At 36.5% G+C, this 23,897-nt stretch overlaps 1 protein-coding gene across 6 annotated transcripts in view; it reads left to right on the forward strand.

The window, feature by feature from the left end:
- LOC138710481 (golgin subfamily A member 6-like protein 22) overlaps positions 1-23,897 on the forward strand; it is a 187,050-nt gene that overhangs the window by 159,699 nt on the left and 3,454 nt on the right. For all 6 annotated transcript variants that reach the window (XM_069841406.1, XM_069841405.1, XM_069841408.1 and 3 more), the window contains one exon: positions 1,215-4,309. In XM_069841406.1, the coding sequence (XP_069697507.1) occupies positions 1,304-4,309 (3,006 nt within the window). In that variant the 5' untranslated portion in view covers positions 1,215-1,303. The remainder of the gene's footprint in view (positions 1-1,214; positions 4,310-23,897) is intronic.

Consider the following 23,897-nt stretch of genomic DNA (forward strand, 5'->3'; position numbering starts at 1 on the left):
ATCCCTTTGGAGACAGACCATGGTATTTTTAGCAGTAATCTAACCGAGTTTTCACACGAGCGACATACTGTTACTATATCCTCAGGAGGAATATTAAGGCCTTCATTATTTTTCCCTAACATATATGCCATTCCCTTACCGTGATTTTCAGTCTCAGAATGTACCTCTTTTGAATTTTAATTATAAATATATTACATGCAAGAAACTAAAAAAACACTAACTTATCTGAAATTTAGTAGTGATTGTTTGTAAAATAAAAACATGAATCAAATTATAAGTAACTTTCACTACGGAGGCCGGATATTGTGTGTCAAGTTTAAGAAGAATTTGACTTCAGGTGAGATGTTTGCCTTATGACCAATGGCAGTCACATTGAACAATATTGAATGTTTACGTGTTATGTGTAAACTTGATGGGTCCTGCTATCAAATTATATTAAAATCAATTATGTAAGTCTCTTCAATAAGTTTTCGTAACCTTTCAAAGTTGTAAACTCCTTTGAATCAACTTGTATATTCTAAATACTTCAGAAGCATACTAAATTGAGTGAGGTGACGTCCTGAAACCAAAATCTCGAATTTTCACACGTCTCAAAGACGAATTGTGGAAATTACATACCGTCACACTGTACAACAAGAAAATGTAGGGAAAATATTTTATGGAAGAGAAGATTAAAAGAAACGAGTTACCATAGTAACTGTGGCGTTGTTCTCCGTGGCTAGTGTCAACTGTTTAACCCGAGGTTCGCGGTATCAGACCCGATGTATTTTAATGGGTGATAAAATCCATAACATGGCTTTCTCCTGGAGGGAAGTAAAGCTTTTAAGTTTATTGACGTAGATATGTGGCATACAAAAGAAATCTGTCTACAAAAGAGGCGTTCAGTCAAAATTTGTCGGTTAATTCTGCCCACGTTGAATTTCGACATAGAGTAAAATTTGTACTTCTGTACGTCCTAAAATAAATTACTAAACCTACTGCTATTTTTATTTCTACTGCTACTGCTGCCGCCGCCGCTGCTGCTGCTATAATTAACTTAAAAGTAGTATCTGTAGCCTATTTATGTTCAGTAATTGATGTAAACTACTGATAACGATTATACATTTTGAAAATTGTTTTGAACATAGTTGTAACCACAAATATCGATACATAAGGAGAGAACTGTCTCTTAATCTACAATATTGAACATGAATGCTGATTTTGTTTTGTTGCAGAATGTATAGAAGAAAGGAAACTCCCATGGTAAATCTACAACTTCACCTTCTTATGAAGAACAAAACATAAAGATTAGTTGAACAGGAGGATGGAAGAGGACAAGAAGTGCAATGAACAAGAGAGAAAGTATGATGACGTCAATGGAGAAGAAAATTCTATCAATAAAAGAGAAGAATCATATTCTGAAAATAGTCAAGAAAGTGAACTTGAGATGAATAAGGTGACTGGCAGTGATGGAGAAGGAACAAAAGAACAAAATAAGCCTACAGACGAAGACCGTGTTGTGACAATTGGATGTAGTGAAACGGAAGAGAATAAAGATGACGTTCTGGTGAAGAATGCGGCAGGAGGAACCGAGGTTGTTCAAAATAAAGAAGAATTGCATGCCAGGAATGAAAGGAAAAAAGAAACTCATGATAGTAAAAAAGATTATAAGGAAAAAACTGTGAATGTAGACGAAGGGAAGGAGAGTGAAGTATCAAATGAGGCTTCGAAGAAAATTGAAGGAGATACACCTGATAAAAGTGAACAAGGAAGTATTGCAAGCAGTAACTATCAAATGAAACAAGAACAAGAACAGGAATTCGAAAAATGTCGGAAATCTGAAGAGGAACATACAAAGAAGAACATTCTAGAACAGACTAGTGGAGGAGTTAATAATAACAAAGACAAAGAAACCGAAGCGACAGAAACAAGTGTTCATGAACATGACAGTAAGGAAGACAAAGCGACAATAACGATTAGAAGAGATGAAGTGAGAACCAATATATCTAAAGTAAATGAAAATGACAGTCGAAATTCTGTTATTGAAGATAAGCAGAAATGTGAGAGTTCATCAACTGAAATTTTTCCTAGAGATGAGAATGCAGAAACCGGTGCGTTACAAAATCAAAAAACCTCTGTTGAAAAAGAGGAGTTAAACACTGGCAATGAAATCTTCTCTGAACTTCCGAAGAATGGACACGAAATTAAAATATTAAACAAAGAACCTACGAATGGTGCATCAAGTGTTTCGCTAACAGTGAAAGAAGGGGCAGACGACAAGGAAAATAATGCATTGTCCAACAGACCGCAAGTATCTGAAGGGACAATCATAAGAATAAAACAAGCAAGTCAAGATAAACATGACAGTAATGTAAGCGTAAACAAAACAAATGACGAAAGGCTTGACCAGGTAAAACAAATTGAACTATCTCCTGATATGAACAGGAATGATGAAGAGAAGCATACTGAAGTGTTCGATGTTGAAACAAAAAAAGAAAGCCCAATTATTTCTAACACAAAAAGTGACGTCGAAGAAGGTGAAAGAAAGGACACTGAAGTCAGTTCCGAATTGGAAACTCAAAGTAAAGAGAGGCCAACAGAGACAGCAACGATACAAGGAGAGCCATCAGTTGTAGAGGGATGCGACGTAACAAACATAACTGATACAGAGGATAGAAATAATAGAGCACAAAAAGTGCATCCTTCGAACAAAACAATAAAACCGACCATTGGAAATGATGAAGTTGGTGATAAGAGTCATGTGAAATCATCCTTTACTAAAGAGTCTACGAAAAATGAATCTGAAAATAAAGTGATAAAATTAAAAGATGCAAAAGAATTCAAAGAGAAAAATATAGTATCTGAAGAGAAATGTGAAAATAAAGACCAGAAAGAAGAATTGAATTGTTGTAGCACAGACCAAGGCTTAAATCATAAACCTGTGAAAGTCTTAAAATCATCTGCGACAGAATATGAATTTAAAAATAAGAAGGATATTGGAATAAAAGACTGTGGCAATGAGTCTAGTAAATCTCAGGAAATAAGAAAAGAAAGTAAGGAAGGAGGCTCATCAAAACATACTGACTCTCTATCAGAAAAAAAAGTTGATGACAAAAATAAAATAAGGGCTACTCATAATACAAATCTGAACCATTCTAATGATAAAGCAAGGGATACTGTTTTTAAAGGTACGATTATTAAAAGAGTAAAATGTGAAGAAAAAGCACAGAGATCTAGTATTACAAACTCTAAATCAAATCAGGAATGCAACAAGTCAAGAAGTGGGTCGTCTATATCTACTGAAGACGTGATGAAAGACCAGATGAAACAACTAGAAAGTAAAATCCACTCTTCGCAAGAAAAATCAGCACAGAAAAGTTACCGTACATTTAAACAACCAGCAAAACAAAAGCAACAAGAACATAAAGAAATACAAAATAAACAGCAGTCTGAAAAACAGGAAGAAAAACAGACTCAACAAGTTCACATACGAGAACAAAACCAAATACAAAAAGCGCTACAACAGAATAAGTCTACTCAAGAGAAACAAGATCAACAAATACAGAAAATTAAAAATGAACACAAACCGCAAACACAACAGAAGCAACAAACACAGAAGCAGCCAGTGCAGAAGTGCCAGCTTCAAGAAGAGAAACACTCACAAGAACAAGAGAAGTCAGAAGCATCTAGGAACGAATTAGATAATCATCTAAAACAAAAACAACTCAATCAGAAAGAGCAAGTACAGAACCAGGAACAGCAAAAGACACAACAGCAGCAATTTGAAGAAAAGCTTCCTGCTCGTAAAAATCAGCAGCAAATGATCCATAAACGTAAGGATGAAGACAAAAATAATGATCCCCGAAAACAAGAGAAACGAACGAAAACAGAACAGGAACAACATGTAAAACAAGAAATGAAAATCGATCAACAGCAAGAACATCAGACGATTCGAAAGGTCCAACACGAACTGAAGAATCATAAGGAGAATTTTCAAAAGCAAAGTGAATTAAATCAGCAGCAACAATCGAAACTTGAAAAGCGAGATATTCAATTAAAACAGGAACAAGACTATGAACAACCAGAAAATGAAGATCCGAAGGAGCAGCAAAAAGATAAACAGTTAAGCCAACAGCAGCAGCAGCAGAAACAGCAAGAAGAATCAAAACAAATGCAGCAATCTGAAGATGGTGAAGATGACAATGCTCCAGGTTGTGGTGGAATTCAAGGAAGTAGCTGTCCCATCTACTTCGGAGTGAAGAGTTATCTTCATCAATTTTATGACTCCACGCCAATGAAAAACTCCCAACTTTATGAGGAATATATTGAGGTTAGTTACTTATATTTGTCTGTTACATAAAGTAAAACATAGTCTAAATTATAGATTAAGTCAAGAACTGAGGATCTGCAAAAAATAATTTGGAATTATCAACCGTGTCTATAGATTACTGTCTCCGATATTTTGGAACTGCTTAGCCCTCCTATCCGAAACAAATCAAATAGGCAAAACGGATCCAACAGAATAGTCAACCCTTCAGGTCTTTGTGATGCGGCCTTGTTGAAGGAAACTATAGTAAGTATATTAGTTTCGAAGTTTCGGAGAGAGTAAATCTCAAGGCAGGCTGAGAACAAAATTATCTCTCATAACGCTTTCGTCATGAAAATCTAAAACAGCGTTCTTCAACCTTTTTCCAACATGTGGCACATTAAAGTTGTAATTTAAAATTCCGCGGCACACTCATATAATCTAAACCAGTGATTCCTAACTAAGAGTATTTTTTTATAAAAACGAGTGAAATATGATATTTTTAAAGGTTGCTGTATAGTGACACTTCTGCCGGAAAAGATTGCAGATGGGGATCTTTTCGGGGTTCTCCTGTTTCTCTACATTAGACATTTACATTATTCCGTCAAAATTGTCCAGTCATCATTCCATAGCAATCCACGAACAACGACTGGCGACGCGTGCAGGGAACTGGCCTAAAGCCGAGTGTGGTTGCCTGCTAGGAACCTGGGTACGCAGCAAACCTTAGTGTGGTCTGCCGGTGTGGGTTTGGGAATGCTACTAGCTTTAGAGTCAGCGTAATAGATCTAATAAGGTCGTAGTGCTCCCTCAAATTCAAATTCAATTTAAGGTTTGTACGATATTTTAACTTAACTGATCTGGCAACCCTGGCTCCGCGTCACCATTCTCTTCTCTGCCGCTCGCACACCTATAAAGTGAGGATCACGTAAGAGCAGTTCCTAAAAGGCTAATTTGGCCGTCTCTTCAGTGTTGCCAACTAATACCAGATATTACCACAATGTCATGTACAATAATAATAATAACAATAATATACTATTAACAATAACTATGTCTTGATCATTAACTTATTTCCTACATCTCATCGTTATGTTGAGAGGTGTTTTCTAAATGGTTCAATAATTTGTGAAAGAGTAGCCTATATATTTCTCCTGGATCTCTCGCACATTGTTGGAAATTAGTAGATTAAAATGATCTAATATTGAAATATAATTTTTTTGACAACATGAAATTCATTGCTTTGGCTAAACAGTTTACGATTCACGAGACCTAACCTAAAAATGTATTTTGCTTTTTTTTAGTGGGTTATTTTACGACGCTGTATCAACATCTCAGGTTATTTAGCGTCTGAATGGGATGAAGGTGATAATGCCGGTGAAATGAGTCCGGGGTCCAGCACCGATAATTACCCAGCATTTGCTCATATTGGGTTGAGGGAAAACCCCGGAAAAAAATCTCAACCAGGTAACTTGCTCCAACCGGGATTCGAACCCGGGCCACCTGGTTTTGCTGCCAGACGCACTAACCGTTACTCCACAGGTGTGGACAGTATTTTGTTTGATCACGTGAAATGATTAGTACAAACTCCGAAAACCGAATGCCCTTTGAAATGTATGCTTAAGAATACTCACTTACTCCTAATAATATTGCTATTCTAGTTATAGGGTAAAGGTTGGTAATATTGTGATACTAATAATATTATGATAGTGCTTTTTGAGAATGTTTTTACAATTTTACTGAGCGAGAGAAGAATCGGTTTTGTGCAGAAACTTGTCCACGAACATTTCCTTAATACGTTGACGCAAAAAACCAAGCTTCCTCTCGCTCAGTAAAATTGTAAAAAAATTCTCAAAAAGAACTATCATAATATTATTAGTATCACAATATTACCAACCTTTATCGTAATTGCTGTCTTCGTCCGCATTTTCTATCGATCACCCAAGTGCATGTATCAAACCATATTTTATATTTATTTGCAATCATCTGACTATAATCTTGAATTGTAACCACAACGCAACGCATAAAATGTATTGTTATGTATTAATACAATACTAATATTAATTAATTATTAGTATGTTCGAATTTCACTAGCTTCCAGTAATCGGCTCAGAAATCTAGAACAATTTGAATTTTCAGAATTTCCACTATCGACAACAGCTGTTCCTGCTGCCAATATAAGAGTTAGAAAATCACTACCAGTTGTGGTATTTCTCAGTATTGAAATTCAAAACGAAGTTGGCAAAAGAAAATTCAACCTTCAAACTAGAAAATCACCATAATCCACTAGCATATGTAGTAATGGGGGGAAAATGGTTAGGTTTCACCCTTGGGGTAATAAGTAAGCTGATCCGGACTATACCAGAGAGGGTTTGGAATTGAACGGGTTACATCAGCTGCTTGTCTATGCGGATGACGTGAATATGTTAGGAGAAAATCCACAAGCGATTAGGGAAAACACTGGAATTTTACTGGAAGCAAGTAAAGAGATAGGTTTGGAAGTAAATCCCGAAAAGACGAAGTGTATGATTATGTCTCGTGACGAGAATATTGTACGAAATGGAAATATAAAAATTGGAAATTTATCTTTTGAAGAGGTGGAGAAGTTCAAATATCTGGTAGCAACAGTAACAAATATAAATGATACTCGGGAGGAAATTAAGCACAGAATAAATATGGGAAATGCCTGTTATTATTCGGTTGAGAAACTTTTATCATCCAGTCTGCTGTCGAAAAATCTGAAAGTTAGAATTTATAAAACAGTTATATTACCGGTTGTTCTGTATGGTTGTGAAACTTGGACTCTCACTTTGAGAGAGGAACATAGGTTAAGGATCTTTGAGAATAAGGTGCTTAGGAAGATATTTGGGGCTAAGAGGGATGAAGTTACAGGAGAATGGAGAAAGTTACACAACACAGAGCTGCACGCATTGTATTCTTCACCTGACATAATTAGGAACATTAAATCCAGACGTTTGAGATGGGCAGGGCATGTAGCACGTATGGGCGAATCCAGAAATGCATATAGAGTGTTAGTTGGGAGGCCGGAGGGAAAAAGACCTTTAGGGAGGCCGAGACGTAGATGGGAGGATAATATTAAAATGGATTTGAGGGAGGTGGGATATGATGATAGAGACTGGATTAATCTTGCTCAGGATAGGGACCAATGGCGAGCTTATGTGAGGGCGACAATGAACCTCCGGGTTCCTTAAAAGCCAGTAAATAAGTAAGTGATCCGGACTATACACTGTGTTTACTGAATATTGACTTGTGCCGCTTTCGCTTAAAGTTGACTCATTTGAACTCACTTTTTTGTACTAATTTTTTCACTTTCATTTTCCAATTTTTGCTACGACAACCTTTACTGTTTTCATTTTATCACGGCACACCAGCAGATCATTTTACAGCGCACTACTGTGTGAAAATGGTTGAAAATGGCTGATCTAAAATCTCATTCAACTTATTTCTGTACTACTATTTTATGTTATTTATAACATAAATTACTTGTGCTCTGTTTTGTCTTTTCCGAAGAAAGTTACAAATTTCGTTAAAAAAAATAGTACCATTGAAATTGACGTTGCATGTACTGCTTAGAAGTGAAAAGAAAGTTCAACGAAAAAGACAAAGATAAATAATTTAATTCTACTCACTATAACAGTATTCGGCAAATTATGCAGTTGTGACGTCGGAGCAAGTTCAGTCCAGATGAGCAACTGAAGATGAGCACAGCAATCGCATAGAGACAGGCTAGTGCAGTTCAGTACCGATTTATGTAATTGGTAATTCGGGAAAATTCGTTTCAGTCCTGATTTAATTAGACATGGTAATTTGTCCGCATATTTAAACGAGTAGGTCATGGAGGAGATACAGGAGTGTATTAGTGAAAGAACGTTAACCTCTGTATCATTTTTATTAATATGAGAATAGAGAATATGTATTCTTATTTGTGGAGTACGAGGATATGACAAAGGAGAAGAGTTTAATTTATTGTGAGGTACTTCAAAATGTTAGGGACTTTCATTTATCGGCAGGTACTACAACAATTAAAAGACAACCTGTTAAATATTATATTCCATTCTACTTTATAGTTCATTCTGTTATTTCATTTTGTGTTCATAGAAATTCAACTCTCAATAAATAATCGAATTTAAAACAATCAAAACATCTGCTCGTTTTTTAAATTAATTTACAGTGCTATAAATATTACCACGAATTACCAAATGCACGAAATCAGATGTACTGAGTATCACTGTAGCTTTCAATTGAAGCTTATCAACCCTTCTTCGCTCACTCATAGTTCTGCATGCCGATGCAGAGCGCTATTGCTCGAAGAGATGACGTCACAGAGCACTGCTACTGCCGATCACTGGCTTAAAGTACAGGGACATCATTTTATTTTTACTGACATTTTTAATATTAACCTGGCTATACCTTTGGATTAATGATTGAGACCCGGAAACACAGTTTGCTACCTCCTTCCACGACTGGAGTTCGATGGTACTGGAGTAAAATACAAACAAATCACTTTATTAGGTATAGGAGGGAAGAAAAGTCGTTCATCCATTTACGTAAACTAGGAAATATCGCGATTTTGAATTTGATAATTTTCATTAGGTTTTGTTTAATCAAAATACAGAACAGTGTTAAAAATAAGTGTTTTTACTCACAAACTGAGTTATCCATGCTAACGTATTCATTATGCAGCGTATATTATACTGTCTACAGCACTTTGGCGTACAATATAGAGAATGAAGTTAAATTGAAAAATAATCATAATATGGATATTTAAACATATTTTTGAAAATGGTGGCCGTTCATTTCGATACAGGCTTCAGATCTTTTGTGCCTATTATCGCACTATAGACTATTGCATCTAATTCCAATTACCAGTTTCGTCCTTCATACTTAGTAACTCATGTTGAAATAATTCTGTACCTACTCTATAAAAGAGTATCTTACGTACTCAGTCTTCATTTCTGCCCGACCCGCTCAGATAAAATTACTCAGACATGCTATCTACTGTCCGTCCAAGTGGTTATGTCGCATGATCGTATAAAGGGGGGGATCACGTGATAGTTAATTACTTAACGAGGCCCTTTTATTGAAGTTATTTAAACAGTTGCATAATATTACGTAGATGTCCAATTAATTCCTAACAGAAATTAATGTTTTCAGAAAAGAGCTAAGAAAGCCCAGCCACTAGTCTTTACACAATGGAGCGAGCAGAAGCAGGTGTGGGAAATCGGGATGCGACGTAGGCAAACGGACGACAATACCTGTGCGAAAATATGATTCAATATTGGAAGTTTTCGTCACTGGAAAACGCGAACATATTTCTGAAACGTACTATACTCACTAACTCAGTACTGCGGCCTTGGTTCTGTGTGAGTTGGAACTTCGTTAGTAGAAGGGGTGGGAGTGAAGTACATTCAAAAACTCAGGTACAATAAAAGTTGAAGTAAAAATAAAATGATGTCCCTCCAACTCTTTACAGAATAAACCTTTCAAACCGAATTATATAGTGAACATGCTGCAAAGTGATTAAATAGTATTGTTGATGATATAGGCTATTATATTGTGAATGTAACTGAGAGTTGTGGTTACTATTCATAGCAATAAATAGCTAATAAACACACAATATGCAATTTGATTTTCGACAATGCATTCTTGTTCATATAAGCAGTTAAATTTAAGTAGTTTCATAGTATAATAATGTGATACCGGCATTACAATATAACTATGCAGCTGCACACTTTCCTTTCACTCTTGCCACGACCGCGACAATGTGATAACAAAACAATATCTGACTTCCACAAGGTGTTCAAGAAGAACCTTCAGAAAAGATTTACCAACAAGTGTTTTAAAAATAAATTTCATTGTAAAATAAAAATGAAAAAGGGAGAGAAAGAGAGAGAGAAAATTCCGCCCCCTGGAAATTGCCGCCCTAGGCCTAAATCCCGCACTGAGCCTATGTGTATATTGCAACGTTTGTTGTGTTTTAGTCGACATACAGAAAGTTGTTTTGCCATTGGTTTTGCCATTGCGGGTATGAGGAATGTTGTTAATGTTATTTTCATCCCCTCTGTTCGTCTCTCTTCACTCTACAGGCATACTATGTTTATGGTTTATGACTACTGTATATTTCGAGTTCTTTCTAGAGTCCTAGGCACGTGACCCTTTCCAGCCCTACTAACAGATTTTGTCTATAAATAACCACAACCACTTCGAAAATCATCATTAGTATTTCAGTTCCATAGGTATGGGCATCAAAGCCAAAGTAATTGCACTGATCGAAGAAGGCAGATTTAGCACGGTTCGAGCTGGAGAATGCTATGGAGTTGCGACTAGAACAGCGTGCAGGTGGTGGGCGTAGTATCAAGAGCGAAAATACATAACTCGTAAACTTGGTAGCGGAAGACCCAAGGCATCAACACCACAACAAGATCTTATGTTAATAGAGGCGTTTTCATTTTATACTTCTAAAATGTTTGTGGCCGGCAGGGAATTTCCTGCTTCCAACAGAACGCTAGCAAAAGGCTCAATAGTGCCAATGTTGTGCCGAGAACAGCGGTGAAGGAAGTTCTGACTGAAGACCATCGAATTGATCGTGTCACGTTTTGTCAAATTCATACAACTATCCATGGAAAGAGGTCATCTTTTTGGATGATGTGTTTATGAACTATAGCAGGCCAGTGCACGTATATCGACCGAAACAATCCAAGAGATTTGACCCTGAATATGTGGTCCAGAGATAACGCAGTGGTCGGTGTGGTATGGATTTCTGGTTATGGTGGCGGTGCACTATGGAGGATTCAAGGGCATATGAATGAGCATCAGTACACCAATAAACTGAAAATAATGTGATGCTACCTAGTGTTCGTGTGTTTAAGACCGAAAACAATATAAAATTCCAACATGACTTGTCTTCGGTACACACATGCGTCGCCGTGCAGCGGTGGTTCAATATTCACAGGGACGATGTCGAGAGGTTCCATGGGTGCCAAGAAGTCCTGACTTAAATTCTATAGAAAATGTGTGTACGAAAGTGTAACGCGGTGTTAATGTGTAACTACAGAGTAGGTGTCCTAGGATTGCAGACGAATTGTGGTATCTCGTTTGAGATGATGTTGCATTGTCAGATAGATACAGTTGACCTATATCCAAAGCCGTGTTAATTCTGTAAGTAGAAGAATGAATGCAATGATCAGTGACAATGGTTTATGGACAGGCTATTAAGTCCAGAAGAAAATTGTTGTATATCACTAGAGCTACATAGGTAGAAGAACATTTTAATTTGTGATATAAAGAACATTCAGTATTAATTATTTTACTTCAGGAATGTATATTTTTCTTTTCTTTTTTTAGAACAAAAATAAACACTGTAGGTTTAAAAATAGAATAAATAAGTAAGTTCTAGTAAACCACTAGAATCACTTATATAATCAAACGTTTTCCTAAATTGCACAAAAATTATTTCTAACTAACAAATATATTATGTTTCTCTTCCCTCATTATTATTAATTGTTTACCGAAATTAATTTATATGTATTTATTTATTTCAATTTATTCTGAATGTTGACTTACATAATTTGTATTGGATTACCTTAATCGATTCATATTTATTCTACTTTATCTGACTATTCACTGCTATACTATCATCTTAGCACTAAGCTCGTATGTATTGTATCTATCTCAATTTTGTTTACTCTTCGTCGTCTGTTTCGCCAGTAAGACATTAAAGTAAAAATAAACCATAAATAAACGAAGTATGTCTTTAGAGTAAAGAGAGACGAACAGAGGAGTTTATAATGAAATCAGTAACATTCCTCATACCTGCAATGGTAAAAACAATGAAATAACAAATTTCTGTATATCGACAAAAACACGAGAGTTTCAACCTTATAGAATGTGAACAGAAACAATACGAAAGCCTTTCTCTCCTACCCCAGTAACTTCGAGGGAAGTAAACAGTAACCCTCTTAGACACTCTGTACTGTGATAATCACAACAAAACCGGCATAAGTAACATTACGAGTTTTGCTGTTCATCGGCCAGTTTTTTCTTCCGTAACTGTACTACACGAACAAAGCGGGAACCGCTTTGTTTGATGGCGCTGCGATTCATTTCACAACACAGGCCGTGCTGTAAAGTCCGCATCAGATGCAAAATGAAGCACATGCTGAACTGCGCTCTTAGCAATGCGTCAATTCTACACTGTACCCTAGGTCGATTCTGACAAACTAGAGTTAGCAACTCAAATTCCCGCATGTCTGCATCAAAATTAATATTATTCCTTGAAAGCCAATCCTCTGTATCATGTTTCAAACAATTTGTTGACGGTGCTTTATTTTCCTGTTTATTGTGGAATGGAGCACTGTCCAATACAACAATACAGCCCTGTGGAACCCTGATAGAACTTCATTCGTCATCCATTGTGTGAAATTTTCTGAGTTCATTTCACCATGATAATCCCCGGATTTGGATTTCGCGTCGTACATGAGGAAAGCATCCGGTATAAAACCATCACTACCACCAGCATGGGCTACTATAAGTCGTTGACCTGCACTGCTATTTGTATAAACTCCTGACACATTTACGTCTTGCCAACATTTGTGGACAGTATAATGGGTATTGAACCATGTTTCGTCCAGGTAAATAACGGGCTTTTGTTCACCTCTCTCATATAACCCAAATAATTAAGCTGTGCGCTTAGCTACTATATCAGAGCGTTCTATTAGATATTTCCTTTTATCTATGTAATATGTTTGAATGCAAACCCCATGGATAGCATGAGTTTTCGTAAAGTTTCCTTGCACCCTTTAAAACCTATCTCTCTTTTACAAAATTTACGCAGCTTGTCTAATGTTGGAAGCTCTTTCCAGAGACTATAATATTTATGAACTTCTCTTCTTATGAGACATTTGTCTATGTCGTCTAATTCAGCCTTATTTGCAGGAGGTCGTCTAACTTTGTTTGATGTCGATATTTCTACACCCTTGTCCATAGTAAAATTCTTAATATTTACCACTTTATTGTCACTAGGAGGATTACCTCCATTCCTAGGATTTTTACCAAAGTGAATTATTATCCAACAATTAGTAGGATTAGAAAGGTAGGATTAAGAATATGAGGATATTCTTTACCTACCTTTCTAATCCTACTAATTGTTTCCTTATCCACCTTCAAAATAACTGCAGCACGCTCTTTTACTTTCGATAGAGGTAGGAATAAACCAGTTGTCTTTTCTTCATCACAAGACTTTATGACATTATAAATAACGCTCCGCGCATGGTTGCGAAATACACGTCTTTCTACATAAGGAAAATCTATTTTCCTTGTTCCTACACGCGGCATTGCGACCAGATTAAAACGCTAGGTATTGGATGTGACGACACTCCAATAGTAAACATACGCAGCGAGCATGGAGTTTCTCATTCTTCCACGACGGGTTCCGCCTTGGTGGAGTAGTACATTAAATTTGATTATAAACCAAAATATTTTGTTACATTGATTTATCACGGTTGTACAGTTTTGTTTTCGTACAAATGTATTGTAATTGCGTTGTTCCCATACTATCTCAGAAGAATGGATCGCGCTCTGTCAGTGCATACGCGCCGTACCGCCACTGTTCAGTTGAACCTTCTCTCCACGCTGTGCTCAGTATACAGAAATTTTCGAGCAAAGAGCGTGGCGGCTCCGTGGTATGACGTCCCAGAGCACGGAACATGCCGGTCACTGCGCTAGAATTTTGAAGAAAATGTTATTTCAATCATTGCGAACGAGATGTTGAGTTTAACTGCCCGTTAATAATTCAGAAAAAATATCTAATGCTAACATAAGAAATCATATCAACAAAACAAACAATTGTTTTCTTATAAAATATTGTGAAATGAGTTGTGCTAAACGTTGTATCAGATTGATTTAGTGCGGTTCTGAATTTTAACTCGTTTAGATGCAGACATTGTGGTAGGTAATTTTTACTTCAATGTTCTTTTAGAGATAAGGTTGTTAATAACAATCGCGATGATAAGTCCGACAATATCTTTATTGTAAAATGAATGAAATGGAATTTTATCAATATTTCTATTTAATTCGATTGGATTATTAGATCCTGTATCATTTATTTCAAGTGTGTCCTTAACGATATATTCTTGATAAATAATTTTAACCCATAAATTGGCAATGTATCGAATAGGATACAACAGGTTAATAGACTAGCTATATATATAATTTGAACTGGTAATGGAAATTACGGGAAAACGGCTGAACGGATTTTAATAAATAACCCCTCATTTTGAAGCTTGGAACCCAAAGTTTTTCGGAAAAAATAGCAATTTTCATTGAAATGTCAATTTTCCTACATCATTTTCTTTTTTCCAAAATCCATCTTTCGTCAGTTTTGAGAACTAATTAATTGCATTCACGGCCGACTTGATGTTCGCTTCCTTAAGCGAAGCAAGCATCAAGTCGGCCGTGTTGCATTTCAGAATAAAACAAAACACACACTACAGTAAACAATAGGCTATTACACGAAGGCCATGACCTACAGGATTGCTGACATAGAGTTCAGACGGCTCAGATTCTTTCCCTTTATAATGCCAATATGTCGATCTTCATTTGTGCAATTTTTTTTATAACGTATAAAAAATAATTTACAGGTCTGATTCCCTGGTCTGTAGTTTTCCGATTATAGCTGTGTATTGGATATTAAGAACTACAAAACTTAAGAATGTTTGATGACATTATTACCATTAAAAATGAAATATTATTATAGTTAATGTAACACATAATGGTATACTGATGATATGAAAGTGAAATCTTTTGGGGCTTCATGTAAGTAGACGCAGAGAAAGAATATTTTATATTAGATCTTCATTTCTATAATTTACTGAGTAACGGCTATAGGCCAATATAAACTTATGTTACTGAAAACTATAAAACTTACGTAAGGTAACAATATTGTTATTAAAAATGAAATACTTTTACAATTTTATTAATCAAGTGGTGTGGGTACTTTTCATATATGTAATGGCAGTGTGATATAGATATTTATATGTCTGATTCTCTAACTTTCCTTGGTAGTAATAGAGTCATGCTTTCTACATACTAGGTTCAAAAAGTTCCCGGAATTTGCTAGTATCATAGAAACAACATACCTTAAACACTATTCTACAGCATTCCCTTCAAAATAGTTGCCTTCCGGAACAACACACTTTTGCCAACGCGTGTAGAGTTCCTGGAAGCAGGCCTGGAAGCCATTTTGTGAAACCCGTCTTAGTGCTCTCGTCGCGTTTGCGATAACCTCTTCAGCATTGAATCTCCGTCCTTTCAGATGACTTTTCAGACGGGGAAACAGAAAGTAATCAGGGGGTGAGAGATCAGGAGAGTATGGTGGGTGATCCAAAGCAGTTATGTTGTGCCTGGCAAGAAAATTCTTTACAATAATTGGGCGATGAGCAGGTGCATTGTCATGCATAAGGAATCAGTTGTTTTCTACCCACTTTTCTGGACGTTTCCTTCTCACTGTGTCCCAGAGGCGACGGAGGATTTCTACGTACAATTCTTTCGTTACAGTACGACCTTCTGGAATGAACTCATGGTGGATGAGACCCTGAGAGTCGAAGAAAACTTCCAACATAACTTTGCCTTTGGAAGTGTCCCTAGGAAATTTTGCTTCCGAGGAGATGTTTTCGATTTCCACTTAGATGACTGTCGTTTAGGGACTGGGTCGTACAAGTGGCACCAAGTTTCATCACCAGCAATAATTTTGTTTAAGAAATCACCATCTTCATCAGCCATACTGATCATGTCCCCAGCAAGAGTCATTCTTGTTTCTTTCTGTTCTGCCGACAACATTTTCGGAACTAACTTCTGAGACACGTAATGCATGTTGAGGTGCTTGTGAAGAACATTGTGTACACTTCCGACTGATATTCCGACCTCTGCTGCTATCTCTTTTATGGTTTTACGTCGGTCGTCCCTCACAACATTACGCACACGCTGAGCGATTGCTTCATTTGTTGCAGTTGTTGGTCGGCCGCTGCGTACGTCATCTTTGATGCTATCGCGGCCACCAGAAAAGCGTTTATGCCAGGCATACACTTCAGTTTTTTTTCATTGCTGCTTCGCCATATGCTTCTTCCAACAATCTTAATGTCTCTGCAGGAGTTTTGTGTAACAAAACACAGAACTTGATGTTTGTACTTTGCTCTGTGGACATAATTACAAAATGCGACGAACAAGCAAAACACTATGATAAACAATTGCCTACAACTCAAAACCAACAATCGCCATTATCAACAAACTTTAAGGAAATGACATCATGAATGTTACCAACAAAACAAATGTATAATATCCCTTGTTATATATTAATACGAAAAATGGTAGTAAAATTCCGGGAACTTTTTGAACCCAGTAGTATATTAGCTGCGTCTTTAAACTACATCAAAATTAATTTCATATTTCTTTGGTTTAATTGATTAGATTTGTGATCGCTGCCAAGCATATTTTGTTGTAGGGAAAATAGCATGCCATTTCACTTCTTGCTACCGTGATGAGTAAGTTTATTTCCTGCAACCAGCAACAAATGAAACACTGAAACTGCTAATGATTTACGATGGACAATTTTATTTAGAGCGCGTATAAGATTCTACAACTCTGACATATCATTCACCTCATTTTCCACATCTCAGTAATAAATTCCTCACAACAGTCTATATTACAGAAAATATATGAAATAACATTCATTGTTACACAAATCAATCCAGCAGTATTTGATAGATCAGTATTGTCTGGAAGAAGCGCAAAAAATTATTATTCATAAGAAAAGACCAAAAGGTATTACTTATTGATAAAATAAGAGGCCTACAAGATTTTGTAGTCTCTTGATCACCTCAGCAAGATCTCTTAGTGGGAAAAAGTGATTCTGCCCTCTACATTTCAGGGTAGTTCACGAAACATGCAGCAGCTATACCAAGATGCTAAGTCTTTTGTTCAAAGCATGACAAACCTTACATTTTCTTAACTTTCACATACAATCCGCAATGACCCGAAATAGCTACTGCATTACTCCCACATGAAAAACCCACTGACCATCCTGACATTGTTACTAGCGATTTCGCATTGAAACTCAAGAACTGAAGACGGATAGGTTCAAGGAAAAGTATTTGGCAAAAAAAAAAAAAAAAACATTCAGAGGGAGTATGTTTCACTATTATGGAAGCAAATAACTATCAAAATGTGTGTTATTCTTCATGAAAAATAAATCTGAACAATTTTTATTTGAACTTTTTATTGACTTAGTTTACAGCAATTGCTGCACAAGCCATAGTATGCTATATTAATTTTGATAGAACAATAGAAAAAAATTGATAGGAAAATTAAAATTTCACAGTACTATAATATTGCACAACATATTATAAAATATGGTCATTGCGATAGTTGTTTTCTTTACAGTCCGACACGATTTAATAAACTAGTGTGAGAAATGAAGTTTTGCCAATTTAAGTGTTAAACTTAATTACAAAATAGTTCATCTTGCCATACTGCAATAGGTTTAATGCCATTACTTGACTTATTTAAATTATTATTAAATGCATACCTATGAAGTAAATATCTTCAATTATTGTGACACAAAATGTAAACTGATAAAGGCTAATGAGTGAGTAGATTCTACGGAGCGATAACTAGACTGTCAGCCACTGCGCTCTCACGCGCCGGTTACGATCGGAGTGGGTTATTGACAAGCCTCAAACTGTTAAAGAAAAATACTAGTTATAAACAAATAAGACGTCATTCACTCATCCAAATTAAGCAAAGAGATGCTGAACTCTCTGCTTTCTTGTTATAAATCTCCACGCCATGTGCTTAAGAAATGATGCATAACTTACTGCATTTTCCTATAAGAAATAGATTAGAATTTTCCGCGATGTTATTTTTTTCAGTTCTTCCAGAATATGTGCATTACGTACATACAGTACTCATACTATATCTTATATAGGGACATCATTTTATTTTTACTAACATTTTTAATATTAACTTGCCTATACCTCGGGATCAACGCCGTTTGCTACCCCTTTCCACTACTGGAGATCGATGATACTGGCGTAATATACAAACAAATCACTTTACTAGGTATAGGAGGGAAGAAAAGTAGTTCATCCATTTACGTAAACTAGGAAATATTGCGCTTTTGAGTTTGATTATTTTCATTATTTTTTTGTTTAATCAAAATACAGTACAGTATTAACAATGAGTGTTTTTACTCACGAACTGAGCTGTCCATGTGGACGTATTCTTTATGCAGTATATATTATACTGTCTACAGCACATTAGCGTACAATATAGAGAATGAAGTTAAATTGAAAAATAATCGTAATATGGATATTTAAACACATTTTTTAAAATGGTGGCCGTTCATTTCGATACAGGCTTCAGTTGTAATGTGCATATTGTAGACTATTGTACCTAATCCCAATTACCAGTTTCGTTCTTCGTACTAGTAAATCATGTTGAAATAATCCTGTACCAACTCTATAAAAGAGTACTTTACGTACTGTAAATTCAATCTTCACTTCTGCCCGATCCGAAAAGATAAAATTACTCAGAAATGCTATCTACTGTCCGTCCAAGTGGTTATGTCGCAGGGTCGTAGAAATGGGAGGAAATCACGTGAAGTTAATTACTTAACGAGGCCCTTTTATTTAAGTTATTTTAAACAGTTGTATAATATTACGTAGACGTCCAATTCCTAACAGCAATTAATGTTCTCAGAAAAAAGCTAAGACAGCCCAGCCACTAGCTGGCGAATAAAAGCTGGGGGGGGGGGGGATACGACGTAGGCAAATGGACGACAGTACCTGTGCGAAAATGATTCAATATTGAAAGCTCTTTCGTCACTGGAAAACGCGAACATATTTTTGGAACGTACTGTTTACTATGACCGTAAAGCTACTATGACTGTATATGCGGTCTTGGATCTGTGTGAAGGACGGTTGAACTTCATTAGCAGAAGGGGTGGGAGTGAAGTACATTAAAAAACTCAGATACAATAAAAATTGAAGTAAAAATAAATTATGTCCCTGTATAAAGTTCCGTAGGGATGAAAGTCATAGAGGGTAGATCGCGGGAACGAGTAGTCCACAAGTTCCTACTGATTTCTATCTTCGAACACTATATGAAGTTTGTCCATAAATTGAAGGATTTTATCTGCTGTCGCAGAATCCTGTTGAGACAAGGCAAAAGCACGCTCACAAAAAAGAGGAGAGGCAAAAGATCCACATACAGCAATGTATTAATAGTAGGCTTATATCTTCTCAGCACTCCTAACGCACTATGCTCTTATTTTCATGTTATTAAGGGCTCTCTGTGAAGAAATTTAGGGCTTTTGGAGCTGCAATACCTGCTATTCTGAATATTTACATGTCCGTTAACATGAAAGGAAAATAGAAGGAGATTAGGATCAATTTCGTCGTCATGCATTACTCTTAAAATCCATCACAAAATCTAAGCCTGATTAGAGGATTGCAGAGCCGTAGTTATTGCACGTTTGTAAATTTGTAAGGTTTTAACTTAAATAGCATTGTACTCTTAGCATTTCGACAGAACTGTAAGAAATATTCGTTTCCTCCGAAGCATAATAAAACGATTTCTAGGAGAATTTTCCAAACGATGCCCAATGTTACCCAAATTTTCCTCAGTGAGGAAAATGTGCATTTTTCTGTGTTTCTTGTCCGTAACACTTCCAGAATTGATTGATAAGAACATGGATGGACTCATAACGCTTTCATCATTCTTGATATAGGCTAGTCTTTGAACTTTACGAACCGAATTTTTAAAACATAACTGTCATACTTAAACTCTCTATGTTCAATATTATATCTGTGTGTCATTTTAAGCTACAAATTATAAACACGCGTACAACATATCTAATCTCGTCTTGGCTTGGCGACTGTGACACAATAGCTGATAGCGATGGTGCTACATACAGTACAGTATACTAAAAGGAGCGCATTTGCCGTCAGCTTCCCGCCTCATGCTAAGGGACATCATTTTATTTTTACTTCAATTTTTATTGTACCTGAGTTTTTGAATGTACTTCACTCCCACCCCTTCTACTAATGAAGTTCTAACTTCCTCCATACAGAACCAAGGCCTCATGTAAACACTACTGAGTTAGTGAGTATAGTACGTTCCAGAAATATGTTCGCGTTTTCCAGTGATGAAAGAGCTTTCAATATTGAATCATATTTTCGCACAGGTACTGTCCGTTTGCCTACGTCGCATCCCGGTTTCCCCCACCTGCTTCTGTTCGCCCCTCTGTAAGAGCTGGGTTGTCTTAGCTCTTTTCTGAAAACATTAATTTCTGTTAGGAATTGGACGTTTACGTATTATTATACAACTGTTTAAAATAACTTAAATAAAAGAGCCTCGTTTAGTAATTAACTGTCACGTGATTTCCCCCCTTTCCACGATCCTGCGGCATAACCGCATGGACGGACAGTAGATAGCATGTCTGAGTAATTTTATTTGTGCGGGTAGGGCAGAAGTGAAGATTGAATTTACAGTACGTAAGGTACTCTTTTATAGAGTAGGTACAGAATTATTTCACATGAGTTACTAGTACGAAGGACGAAACTGGTAATTGGAATTAGATGCAATAGTCTATAGTGCGATAATATGCACAAAAGAACTGAAGCCTGTATCGAAATGAACGGCGACCATTTTCAAAAATGTGTTTAAATATCCATATTATGATTATTTTTCAATTTAACTTCATTCTCTATATTGTACGCTAATGTGCTGTAGACAGTATAATATACACTGCATAATGAATACGTTCGCATGGTTAACTCTGTTCGTGAGTAAAAACACTTATTCTTAATACTGTACTGTATTTTGATTAAACAAAAACCTAATGAAAATTATCGAACTCAAAATCGCGATATTTCCTAGTTTACTTAAATGGATGAACTACTTTTCTACCTTTCTATACCTAGTAAAGTGATTTGTTTGTGTTTTACTCCAGTATCATCGAACTAAAGTCGTGGAAGGGGATAGCAAACGGTGTTTCCGGTTTTCTAAAGGTATAGCCAGGTTAATATTAAAAATGTTAGTAAAAATAAAATGATGTCCCTGTATTATACATACCCAATAATATTATTATTAGTTTATTACATGCAATAGGGGTTCGTGTATTATCCATATTATTACTCGTTTTGTGCGATGTATACTTATAATTTGAGACTTCCAAAAATATATTTTAGTCTCACACGACTGCCTCATACGCTATATTTGTGTGTAACATGGAGTGTAGAACCTATATGGCTTCAGTAGTCCTGTTATCCAACCCAAAAATCGGAATTCAAGTAATATTCGCTCTTGTAGGAAATAACCATTATGTTTCATTATGCTAGTGTGTACGCTGCGCTTATTCACCCAGTCTGTCTTTCCAAAGTCCATGCTTCCTCAGATAAAATGTTACATGCAGGAATAGTTGGGCCATGAAGATTTCAGTCTATACTGAAAATACTGAGAAAATCGTGACAGAGTCCACGCCTGTGGAGTAACGGTTAGCACGTCTGGCCGAGAAACCAGGTGGCCCGGGTTCGATTCCCAGTCGGGACAAGTGACCTGGTTGAGGTTTTTTTCCGGGGTTTTCCCTCAACCCAATATGAGCAAATGCTGAGTAACTTACGGTGTTGGACCCCGGACTCATTTCGTCCACGCCTGTGGAGTAACGGTTAGCACGTCTGGCCGCGAAACCAGGTGGCCCGGGTTCGATTCCCGGTCGGGACAAGTGACCTGGTTGAGGTTTTTTCCGGGGTTTTCCCTCAACCCAATATGAGCAAATGCTGAGTAACTTACGGTGTTGGACCCCGGACTCATTTCACCGGCATTATCACCTTCATCTCATTCAGACGCTAAATAACCAAAGCTGTTGACAAAGCGTCGTAAAACCTACTAAAATAAAATAAAATCGTCACAGACAAGCTACGAATTAAACTTCGAACACTAAATACTTTCCCAGTACATTTAACACTTCGCTATTCGATTAATGCTACAGGAATTCCATTGAAACTTTTACGGATAAAAGTTATAGGACTGACGAAGATTTAATGAAATTCTCCTAATAATCGACATTGCCACTAGCGTAGCTCAGTCGACTAAGGCGCTTGCCTACCGATCCGGAGTTGCGCTCGGGCGCGGATTCGATTCCCGCTTGGGCTGATTACCTGGTTGGGTTTTTTCCGAGATTTTCCCCAACCGTAAGGCGAATGTTAGGTAATCTATAGCGGATCCTCGGTCTCATCGCGCCCATCTCGCTATCACCAATTCCATGGACGCAAAATAACCTATTGGTTGATACAGCGTCGTTAAATAACCAACTAAAAAGTAAAATAAATAAATAAATAAAAATATCGACATTAGCATTCAGTATTTGAAAATTATTACTTACAATGCAGACAATATGCACTAATTAGTAAATACTATTTTCAATTGCGCAAGTAAAAACTGACTTCTCTTCCAGCAGTATTGTAGCCTGAATCTAAATGAAAGCTATGTTTGAGAGAAAATCAAGTAAATAAAAAAAACAGATGTGACGATTAAATTCGAATGTTTAATTAATTTGACTCCATTGATTTCATTTACTACCGATACTTGAATGGGTCGTAATAAAGTTCGCAAAATATTTAATGCGCGAATATAAAATAAGTTACTAAAAAACATGTGAAAATGTAATATGTCTAATGACTACATAATCGCCCTCAGTGCAGTGGAGAAGGGATGCTTTCATACGTTAGCATTTGCTACTGGATTTATTGCAATGTTGCAATTTTCTCTACAATCAAAGTTCGATTTCGCACCAAATAAAAAGAAATAACACAAAATGACAAAGGAAAGTTATGTTCCTTTTATATTATGAATTTATTCTGTGAAGTTACTGTCATTAAACTCTGAATACTTTCCTTCTTACATCTACCTATATATTCATCTATGCATATATCCATCCGCCGATCTACCACCTACTTATTCACTCCCGTTCACAATGCCTCAGTCCATGCATTCACCCACTCATTTGTTCATAAATAAAACCGTCTTCCCATTCAACCAACCATTTATTTAGCTTTGTCTGTTCTTATGTTTGTTCACCTTTCGAAACTGTAAAGTCCACATCTGTGGAGTAACAGTTAGCGCGTCTGCCGCGAAACCAGGTGGCCCGGGTTCGATTCCCAGTCAGGGCAAGTTACCTGGTTGAGGTTTTCCCGGGGTTTTCTCTCGACCCAATACGAGCAAATGCTGGGTAACTTCCGGTGCTGGACCCCGGGCTCATTTCACCTTCATCTCATTCAGACGCTAAATAAACTAGGATGTTGATAAAACGTCGTAAAACAACCTAGGCCTACTTCAAGAAACTGTAAATACTCTCCTATTTATTATATAAAACTTGTAATATAAAGATGAAAGACGACGCAGAATATCTGCATGGAAACATCATATGTACTTCGGTACATTAAAATAATATATATGATATGCGTAAGAAATCACTTTGTGATTTAAAGTATTCCGTCGGATCCCGGCCAATCAGTCACTCATAACGAGTGCACCTCCGCACATA

Source organism: Periplaneta americana, chromosome 12 (assembly GCF_040183065.1).
Source record: "Periplaneta americana isolate PAMFEO1 chromosome 12, P.americana_PAMFEO1_priV1, whole genome shotgun sequence".
In the NCBI taxonomy this organism is placed as follows: domain Eukaryota; kingdom Metazoa; phylum Arthropoda; class Insecta; order Blattodea; family Blattidae; genus Periplaneta; species Periplaneta americana.